Source organism: Pungitius pungitius, chromosome 3, assembly GCF_949316345.1.
Source record: "Pungitius pungitius chromosome 3, fPunPun2.1, whole genome shotgun sequence".
Lineage (NCBI taxonomy): Eukaryota > Metazoa > Chordata > Actinopteri > Perciformes > Gasterosteidae > Pungitius > Pungitius pungitius.
In genome coordinates, this window is record NC_084902.1 from 19,689,203 (window position 1) to 19,700,534 (window position 11,332).

At 41.4% G+C, this 11,332-nt stretch overlaps 1 protein-coding gene across 1 annotated transcript; it reads left to right on the top strand.

Annotated features, from left to right (window-relative positions):
• Positions 1–8,248: 8,248 nt before the first annotated feature.
• On the top strand, positions 8,249–10,801 carry LOC134126950 (uncharacterized). The gene is made up of 2 exons (XM_062560885.1): positions 8,249–8,437; positions 9,238–10,801. The coding sequence occupies exons 1-2, from the start codon at positions 8,407–8,409 to the stop codon at positions 9,858–9,860; spliced, it is 654 nt and encodes a 217-aa protein (XP_062416869.1). The 5' UTR covers positions 8,249–8,406; the 3' UTR covers positions 9,861–10,801.
• The last annotated feature ends 531 nt before the right edge of the window (positions 10,802–11,332 follow it).

Consider the following 11,332-nt stretch of genomic DNA (forward strand, 5'->3'; position numbering starts at 1 on the left):
CACTGTAAAACAGTTTCAGAGACTGTTAGGTCTCCTGGCAGCGGCATCCAATGTGATCCCTCGCGGCCTGTTACAATTGAGACCGTTGCAGTGGTGGCTCAAGACCAAGGGGGAACCAGCACTCAATTAAGTTCAACTAAATTAACTGAATCTAGTTGAAACTGATTAAACCATTCATATTGATTGAACTCTACAAAACTATATTAACCCAACAACATAGTGTTAGTTAGTTAGTTTAGCATAGAGAGAATCCTTTCCATGATTTCTTTAAGTAATGCCAACGAGTTATTTTGAGTGTAGTTACATTACATTTAAAAATAAATCATGTTATACCTCAAAAGAGAACAAATACATCCAATTTAGTCAAGTGAAGTACATATAATACATATAAATGTACTTTGCTTGACTAAATTGTATGTATTTACACCATTATGTGCCTTCAATACTAAACCTTGAATGTAACTTACATGTTTCCGCTCTTGTTAATTAACTTCAACAATCCAAGATATATAAAGGTCAAGTTGATTTGCGGTTGTATTCACAATTTTTCCAGTTTTATTCAGACATTACACACATGTAAACGTATACATACATATACATACATTCAACATGAAAATGAATCGTTACGTGACAGGATAAACTGCAACCGACAAGTAGAGTAGAGATATCAGGTCCAAAAGAGAACATATGGCTAGGCTTTCATAATTCTAGTGTAAATCTAGATTGAGATATTATATTTTGTTAAATAGCATAGGAGAGAGAGAGCACAGATAGAGAAGTGTTTTGTTTTACAGTTAATGGATGGATAATTGTTGTTAATAAAATATTGTGAATGAAGTCAACTTTCTTCCAAGTCCCTTCAGAGGGTTTGGTGTTTCTATATTAAAAACAGCTGTGTGGAGACCTCACACTGTTAAAAATGACCAGCATTTTACAATAGTTAACAGTATTATTTTACAGTAACTTTTAGTAATTAAGTTTCCCTGTAATATCCCAATGAATACGTGTAAAAACTACAGTATTCTTGTAGCATTTAACTCTTTTTTTTACAGTAAAATCTTGCAATCTAAAACCTATACGTGACATCGCCAGACTCAGGGAACGATTGGATGAACAGGAGAAACGTAAAAATCAATTGTTTTACTCGAGGGGAGGTGGAAAATGAGCTTAATTCCACCAAATGGTTGAATATCCCTTTAATTAGTTTGATAAAATACACCTGTGTTTACAACACTATTACACTAACATAACTTCTGTGGAATGAGCTATAACCATCCTGAATAGTATAGTTACCCTGTAAGTGTGTCAGTTGGGGCCCAGCAGATTTGCCAGAGGGGGAGAGCAAGGCAACGTTGGAGAATATGAAGACGGAGCTGCTGAACATCTACTCAGGCATGCCATCCACTGTCTTTTTTGACATTTGTATGTCTGTATGCACAGAGGAAGGAATAAGTGGGGCAGAGAGAGCAGAACCAATGATGGAAAAAACTTAAGTCATCCTGCAAAAATACCTTAACAAAGTGCCTGCTGCAGCGATGTCTGAGGTCAAAAAGGAATGGCCATTTCTCTTCTCTCAGAAATGCCTATTCTCACACTTTGATGATTTCTAAACGTCTATTGCGAAATGTGAATATATTGAATGAAGTAGATGAAATTTTCTTTAAAAGCAGAACAAAATGCTCTCAGGCCCTTAATTGAAAAGGATGTGTTTGTCGTACTTTCCACAGGGTTTTGTTTTAATTTACCAACTGGCCAATTGCGTGAAGATGCTTTTCAGTGGCGGCGCACATTCATATGGCCTCTCACAGTAGAAAATCAACCACTTTGCCTCAGACAAACCTAACCTGAGGCACCGTGGCTAAAAATGGCAAAAAGAAATTATGGTGAGAGTAAGATCTACCAAGTTTGGATTATAAATCTATTAGGGTTTGAGGTGGGGAAAAAGCACAGCAAAAAGGTGCTTCCTGGCCATCAATCCTGAAAGAGGCTTAAAGACCAAGAAGCGGACAACAATGAACCTTCATGTGAGCACCCTTTTGAGGAAACTTATTGACTTTGAGTGGGCATCATTTTTTTTCAGCGGTAGTTGTCAGTCTCAGTTTTGAGTAGCCTTGTTCTTGTCATTTTTCAAGACAACTTTGCACCATACGATTTTTACTCAATGCGTGTGGACTCATTATATTGTTATAACCCCTTTTTGACATTCCTTTATCGCTCTCTCCCTTGATCTCTTATCTTGCCATGAAGGCCTCATTCCCATCCTGTCCATTACTGTTATTGTGACACAGCTAGTTGAATAGTTGAATTGTGAGACAGGTAGTTGAATTGCAAGTTCGTACAATTTCTCTTCATTTACTGCGTTTTAAGACGGCTTTTATGACTAGAAAGTTGAATTTTGTCACGCCCGGGAGGAAAATAGGAAGCAGGCGCAGGGTTCTCAGGTAGGAAAGGAGATCTTTATTTACGCAGCAAAGGTCCTCCAGACAGAGTCTAAGGCGGGCTATGAAATTATCCTAGGTCACACTTCTTCCGATAAAATAAACCAGGAAGAAGTGTGGCTATAAAACTATCAAAAAACAAAATCACTCCGTTTTAGGAGGAAAACAAAAAGGCTTTTAAATTTATCAAAATAACAAACGCACTCTATTGACGGAGGCAACGTCTCAAAAACAAAATCACTCCTTATAGAGGAAAACAAAAAAACGTTTAATCTTATCAAAATAACAAACGCACTTTTTAGATGGAGGCAACGTCCCAAAAACTAAATCACTCCTTCCGGAGGAAAAACAAAGAACTATGAAAGATTAATGTTGCATCTAACCTAGGTATACAAAACTTAAGCAAAACCAAAAACAACCTGCGTGGAGGTGAAGGCACAGGGCCGATCGAAGATCCTGAATAACAACAAAAAGGAACCTGTGACGTGGCAGAACGAGGTAGAACTCATGGGTAATGACGAACACACTGGCACAGGACAAAGGGAGACGCAGACTATTAATACACATGGAGGGGAATGGGGAACAGGTGGACACAATCAGGAATCAGGGAAGACAATCAGACTGGTGACACATGAGGAAGGGTAAGTGACCTGAAACGAGAGGAGTTATTATTTCAAAATAAAACCGTAAATGACAAGACAAAATGCCCAACAGAGTAAAACAACAGACAATTTCACCGCGGTGTGACAAATTTCTTAGCATCTGCTGTACATTGAAAAATATTTATTTGTTAATAAATATGCCATTGGGCTAACATTGACTTTACATCAGAGTTGTTTGTTGGGGGGAGGGGGTTAATTGTACAATGATTGTAAATTCACAGTAAATGGAAGCTTCATCAGCATTACTTTTACAGTAAGTTACTGGACAATTTTAGCATGACTTCCACAGCATACATTGTAAATTCACAGTAAATTATTGTCAACTTGTACATTACTTTCACAGTACACACTGTAAAAGTACAGGGCCTTGTTGTAATGATGTACAGCAAAAGATTGTAATTCCCCAGTAATGTACTGTAATATCACAGTAATTACTTTGTCATTGAAGCTGTGAAGTTAGTTTACAGTTGTGCTTTTACAACAATTCATTGTAATATCACGGATATAAAATTACACTAAATTGCTGTGAGTATATTTCACAGTATATTGCTGTAATCCATACTGTGAAAGTCATGCAAAATTTATCCAATTATTTATTGTAAATTCACAACAACATTTTTGCAGTGCAATAGTCCCCTCATTTCTGAAGTATCTGAAGAAGGTACACCACAACATGGTTTCAAAGCTTTTGTCCTTCATGTCTGTGTAGTGATGAGGGAATTTGTCTTTTCTGATAACTTGTTGGTCCATAGGGTGATAACCGATAAAAAGGCATTTCCATGTTCTCCGGAAATTTATGAAGGTCAGGTTATCTGATCTAGAAATCAGACGAAAAAATAGAGTTTGAATGTTTACTACAGTGTAAAGCCTAGGCGAACGGACCGGCCGACGCGGGAGGGCGGTGGGGGGACATGCTCTTTGCCTGCTAGTGCGATCATCTGTGTATGCACGAACGTGTCGGATTCCCGAGTTGCCGTGTGCAGCGAGGAGTGGAGTGGATTTAAAAAAAAAAAAAAATTTAATCCAGACTTTCTTGAAGGGGAGCGCTTGGAACACTCTACTATTATAATCTCAATGATGTCTAAATCAGCTTTTCAGTCATGTTGAAAATTGCGATCAGCGACTCCTATTTGGACAATGACTGCAGTCCAAGGACAGAAGTGATTTTCCCTAGGGTTAAATGCACCTTTTGAGCTATTCTTCTGGGTATCTTCCAGCGTTTGTATGACACATTGAGCCTCCTGTACTTGTCACTAGGGGGACATTGTGGTTTCTGTAAATTATTGGTTATTATATTTTAGAATGGTTTGGTTTTACATTTTAGCATAACTTGTTTTTACATTTTGGCATGGATTGTTTCATTACATTTTAGCATGGTTTGTTTTATTACATTTTTACCCATTAACCCACCGTTCAGTAAACTACATTCACCTGGAGGGACTAATCAATTACAGAGAGCCCTGGCCAACCACATTCCACAATGAAAGGACCTCCCCTCTCCAATTAACACAGCTGCTATAAAGGACACTAAGCACGGCATGAGGGGAAGGAGAAGCCACAGGAGAGCAGAAGCCACAGTGGAATCAAGCGAGAGGACGGCAAGACAGTGGACGAGCAGGCAGGGTGCAAATGAGTAGAGGAACGAGACGGACTGGACACCTCACTCAGGAAGGGCACGGAACCGGAAACTAGAAGAACGGGCAGGACGGATCAGCAGCAGTGGCTGGTTGAATTCTAAATCTTTTTTTTAGCACTTTGTTCCAGCTGGACTTTTAATACAATTGTAGTTATTTATGGGTTTTTAGTTAATAATAAAATCCTCCTTTTAACCATGCTTTTAAGTCTTGTGATCCATGCTGTTCTTCCTCTGATGAAAAAGAACCTGTTTTAATGGAGACCTAGACTCCGCAACTAGGTGGCGTTGCTGGTACCTTTTTTATGAATTTATCTTATTTTAAGTCCCGCGCCTCACAGGGCTGACATACTATGGCTTTTGCGGCCACTCAATGCACATGTTTTGCATGTGCACGTAAAAGCATGGCGAGGTATGTACAAACAGGCCACACTGAGGTGAAAGTGCAGACTCGTTGTCACAAAAACCAATAGGCGAATTGCGCTTTTTCTGTCATGCATATGCATTCACGGCAGGATCAATGGGAAGATGGGAGTTTCCCATAAAAAGATGGGAGGGGATGTGTGAAGTGCGCCTATTTACACTGCGAGGGAAAGAAACGGACCGAAACTAACCTCACTCACTCACTCCACGTCACTCCAGGACGAGTCCAGCTGAGCCTCCTGATGCCTCCGGCGATCCCGGTGAACCCGGCGTTTTGAGTTTGTTTATGCCCCCTCCTCTTTCCCCCAAATAAAACTTCCGTTCAATTTTCTGAACACCCTAACCCTTGGGTTTCGGCTGATCCTTTATTCCCACCTGAGGCCACTGGCCCCCTCGGAAGAACGGGGAACAGTATGTACAGAAACCGGCCGTGAAAATCAGCTGTTTTGTGGTGAAAATTCTGCGCTTCTTAAAAGCAAGTGTTAACTAGAATGCGGAATTCCTCACATATGCCTTCTGCTGAAATTGCAGCAGTGATCGGAGCCAGACTAAGGAGACGAGCTGAAAGGATTTTTGCAAAAAGGATCACACTTTTTCAGTGGAGTGAACACAATCATTACACAATACAGATTAAGCAGCCATGCAATATTACAGTTACACTGTAAGAAATCAAAGATGACATTGCATATCCCACTCAGCGTTCACATTCCATTCGAGTGTTGTTAAACTCCTCGCTACTTTGCAATCATTGGTCAGGATCATTTCAAACAGTCATAGCATCAGCAGTGGGAATATTGCACTCAGCCGTATCGCAGCACAAGTACTTGACGCTTTCCTACAGCGCACTAGTCAATACATACATTTCCACACCATTATTGCCGAAATAACACATCAACTTTGTTGACTTTGGCTGATCCATCCAAAGAGAGAAGGAGGTCTATTCACTTGCATGTTTAAATGCTCTCAATGTACGGTATAGAGGGCGGAGAAAGGTGCTCCTGATGAGCTGCATTTTTTCAACACACATTAAGTGTATCTATCCTGACGTTTGATTATCTAGACCGCCATATTGTGTGATTTCCACATTAATGTGTATGTGGATGAACTTTATGAACTTCTTCAATAATAAGATTCTGACTATCAAAGAGAAAATTGATGGTCTCCTGCCCCCAAACGGAGCCGACCCGTCCTCGGATGTAGGATCCTTGGATGCAGCCGTGGGCCCTGATACCTACTTGAATGGTTTCTATTCCATCAACCTTGATCAACTGACTTCTACAATTTTGAAATCCAACTCTTCCACTTGTCTCCTGGATCCGATTCCAACTAAGCTGCTTAAGGAAGTTTTTCCGTTAACTAGCACATCCCTACTGGATATTATAAATCTGTCTTTGTTGACAGGACATGTACCACAGTCCTTCAAGGTAGCTGTAATTAAACCTCTTCTTAAGAAACCTACTCTAGCTCCAGAGGTGTTGGCTAACTACAGACCCATCTCTAATCTTCCCTTCCTCGCTAAGATCCTTGAGAAATCTGTCACGAATCAATTATGTGACTTTCTACAAAACAATGCTTTGTTCGAGGATTTCCAGTCAGGATTTCGAGTGCATCATAGCACAGAAACGGCACTGGTGAAAATTACAAATGATCTTCTACTTGCATTGGACCAAGGAGTTGTCTCTTTTCTTGTATTGATGGACCTCAGTGCTGCATTTGACACCATCGATCACCGTATCCTGCTGCAGAGACTGGAACACTTGATTGGCATCAAAGGAACTGCACTCAGCTGGTTTAAATCTTATTTATCGGATCTATCCCAGTTTCTGTTTGTGAACGGTGAATCATCAAGGACCACCAATGTTGGTCACGGAGTTCCACAAGGTTCTGTGCTTGGACCGATTCTATTTAACCTGTACATGCTTCCTTTGGGCGATGTTATCAGAAAACACCGCATAAACTTCCATTGTTATGCAGACGATACTCAACTGTATCTATCGTTCAAGCCAAAAGACACCAACCAACTTGTTAGACTTCAGGATTGTCTTGGAGACATCAAAACTTGGATGACCTGCAATTTCCTGATGTTAAACTCGGAAAAAACGGAAGTTATCATGATGGGGCCTAGAGCGCCTTCGAAGTCAGCTGTCACGTGATACAGTCTCTATGGATGGAATTGCTCTGGTATTCAACAGCACCGTCAGAAATCTTGGAGTTCTCTTTGACCAGGATATGTCCTTCAACTCTCATATAAAGAACACTTCAAGGACTGCCTTTTTTCATCTACGTAATATATCGAAAATCAGGAACTTCATGTCTCAAAGTGATGCAGAAAAACTAGTTCATGCATTTATTACTTCTAGACTGGATTACTGTAATTCTTTGTTATCAGGCTGCTCTTGTTAATCGCTTTAACCTCTCCAGCTGATTCAGAATGTTGCAGCACGTGTATTAACAAGTAGTAAGAAATGGGATCATATAACTCCTGTATTAACTTCTCTGCACTGGCTTCCTGTTAAATCAAGAATAGAATTTAAGGTACTTCTCCTCACCTACAAGGCACTTGCTGGTGAGGCACCATCTTATCTTAAAGAGCTTGTTACACCGTATTGCCCTACAAGGCATCTGCGCTCCGTAGATGCTGGGCTACTTGTGGTTCCTAGAGTTTTAAAAAGTAGGATGGGGGCCAGAGCCTTCAGTTATCAAGCTCCTCTTTTGTGGAACCAGCTTCCACTTTCAGTCCGGGGGGCAGACTCGGTCAGTTCATTTAAGATAAAGCTTAAAACGTTCCTCTTTGATATTGCTTATAGTTAGGGCTGGCTCAGGTTAGCCCGGACCAGCCCTTAGTTAAGCTGATCTAGGCTTAGACTGCCGGGAGACTTCTTAGGACACACCGAGCCCAGTAGTAATAGTAAGGTGGCAAAGATGGCGGACCTGTCAATCATCCTGTCAATCATTTTTTGACATTTTGACACATTTTTATAATTTATGACCCTGATGATTTATGACCCTGCGCGTGCGGGCGTGTGTGCGTGTGTGTGTGTGTGTGTGTTAATGGTGATAAAACCATAAATTGTTTTTTTGGCAGAAGAAGGTTCACAGGGGGGTCCCCAGACCGGAAAATACGTCATCGAGGGGTGTGTATATAGGTCCACAGAATTACCTCCAAAATACTTCACTCTGCCCTCAATCATCGCTGGGACCACTGCTCCTGATTCTGAAGCTGTTTTTTGTTGCTGCTTGCTTTGCAAAAATGGATCACGCTCCGACAGGCTCCATTATAGGTATGTCTACAGACAACGCCGACCATTCAGATGTTGATTACCCCCGCCGTATGAGAAGGCCTGCTACAAGCTTTACTGCAGAGAAAGACCCATCGGTAGAGTTACAGTATGAGGGAGTTAACGGGTATGTGTATATAGTTGAATACTATGATGGAAAAGTGACTCTGGCATCACACATCAACCCGGTGGATGAAAAAGCTGCCAATGTTGTCCATGGCGGTCACATGTCCGTGCAAGACTGGCAACAGTTTCGGACAGGTGTTTGTACAGACCTTGAGCAAGTAGGTTTCCTGGAATCGCTTTACGCTGTTCAGTGGTATAGTGCATCAGGACCGAAAATATACCATCTTACCGCAGACCGGTATAGCAGACGACATGATGATTTCATTTTTCTGACGGCGTGCGAGGACCGCGAGCAAATTGTGGCAAATAGGGGTCGTAATGGCTGGAGGGAACAGCCATATCCGCTTACAGACGAAGAGTATAACAAGTGGTTCCCACTCATTTTCTTTATTCAGTGGTGTGACTGGCCTGCTCTGCAAAAAGTGTTTAAACAAATTGACGAAGCAATCAAGAGAGACAGGGTTAATCAGGCTTACGGGTCTGTTAGAAAACGTCTTGTTTACGACAATACACCGAGTGGTATGCAATCTGGTGTGCATGCTACCTTGCGTAGACCGAAAATCATCCATCCCTTAAGCATCTAAAAGAATGACAGGTGGGTTATGTACTTGTTATATATATATATATCTGCAACTGAGGTTAATTATGCAGAATCCTAAAAATGTTTTTATTTTCAGGCTCTGAAAACGCCAGCATCCCCACGACCTGGACTCCCCCCTCTTCTCCATCTCTGATGATTCACACCCAGCAGCCGACACCTCCTCCATCCCCAGAGCCTATGGCCACGCAGGAAGAGAAGAATTGTGAAACTCATGAGGTGTTTGAGTATTCCGAAAAGTTTGTGGAAGGTATTAGAATGAGCGTGACACACTTGCTGGCCAACGTCTGGTGTCGATACATCAGAGAGATCTGTTACGGATGTCAGACGAATAATCCCAGTCAGAAAAACCATCCGTGTTTGGATCCAGACGAGTGTTTCTACCAGCTACACTTTGAACCTCTGATGAAAAGGCTTTGGACTGAGAACTTCATACCCTCCATCTCCATGTTTATGTTCATGAATAATGTCGATGTGGGGAGAGACCGCATCATGGGGGCTGCGGAAGTACTTTTAAACGAGCTGAAATATGCAGATAATGTGGCGCACACCATGGATAAAATGTCTGAGACCTGGGGGGAAGACAAACACAAAATTAAACAACTGCAAAAGCTTCTCAAATGTTATGATGGAGAGTGTGAGTCACCCGATGAAATTGATTTTGATGATGACGAAACTGAAACGGATGATGATGATGTGTAAAATACATGTTGACAGAGAGAAAATTAAATGAAATCGAAAACAATGTGAAAATCTTGAGTGTCTTGATAACGTAATTCTTAAACAAATGTTATCCTTCCGGCTACCATGTCTTGTATGACAGAAATAAAACATGTTGGAATGAACGCCCCTGTGGTCACTCGTACTTTGACACCATCATGGAGAGGACGCTGCAAAAGATTTATTATGATCCATCGCATCCAGGGGGTTTGGGCAGTGCGACTAAACTGCGCAAAGCCGTTAGAGAATGTACCGGCGTGAACCCTCCCATGACCGAGGTGAATGCCTTTTTATTGGAACAAGATGTGTACACGTTACACGCTAAGGCTGCGCTACATTTTCCGAGGAACAGGGTTTTAGTTAGCGGTATAGACAGACAGTTTCAGATGGATCTTGTTGATATGGGAGAATATGCGGAGGAAAATGACTCAGTACGGTATTTGTTGACGTGTATCGATGTATTTTCCAAGTACGCCTGGGTTAGATGTCTTTCTAACAAATCAGGCTCCACCGTCGCCAAAGCCTTTAAGGATATTCTGAGGGAGGGGCGTGTACCAGCGAAACTCCAAACTGATGAAGGAACAGAGTTTTACAATAAGCAATTTAGGAAGCTTATAGATCAACACAAAATCACTCATTTTTCAACCTCAAACGAGACCAAAGCAAGTGTAGTGGAACGTTTTAACAGGACGTACAAGACTCGAATGTGGAGATATTTAACATCCGTTAATTCACGCAGATATGTGGACGTGGTTCAAGATCTTGTAGACGCGTACAACAACTCGCATCATAGATCTATAAAAATGGCTCCATCATCTGTAAATAAAGACAATGAAAAGATTGTCTTCAATCATCTATACAAGTCGAAGCCCCCAAAGACTGTGAGCTTTAAATTTCACAAGGGGGACACCGTGAGAATATCAAAACTCCGAGGCGTGTTTAGGAAGGGTTATAAACAAACGTTCACAAATGAGCATTTTATAATATCAAAGTGTATAGCCAGAGATCCGCCAGTTTACAAACTTACAGACTGTGCGGGCGAAGCGGTGAAAGGAGCATTTTACGAGAGGGAGTTGCAAAAAGTGATAATAGGTAAAAACAAAGTCTTTAAAATAGAAAAAATCCTGGACAGAAAAATCTCCAGGGGCAGAAAAGAGGCGCTGGTAAAATGGCTAGGCTGGCCGGATAAGTTTAATGCTTGGGTCTCAGAAAAAGACATTGTGGACGTGTGATTTAAAAGTCCGAGCCGTACACCGTTAGAGGTCACTCTTAAACAAGCCAGCGTCGGAATCAACACGATGGCTGCGAATGGATTTTATGTCACACTACCGAGTAACGCCTCATTTCAGGTATATCCTAAAAATGAGATATGGAATTATAGGACAAAATTAGCCAAGCCCATCGTTCTGAGTGAACCGCATGAGGTGGGATTGATAGAATTCCAGTATCCGCGC

What these genes read in the sequence shown, in the direction of transcription:
- LOC134126950 (XM_062560885.1), top strand. Translation starts at nt 8,407, where the DNA reads ATGGATCACGCTCCGACAGGCTCCATTATAG. An exon ending in TCCGACAGGCTCCATTATAG is followed by an intron (nt 8,438 to 9,237) that starts GTATGTCTACAG and finishes TTTTATTTTCAG; the next exon opens with GCTCTGAAAACGCCAGCATC.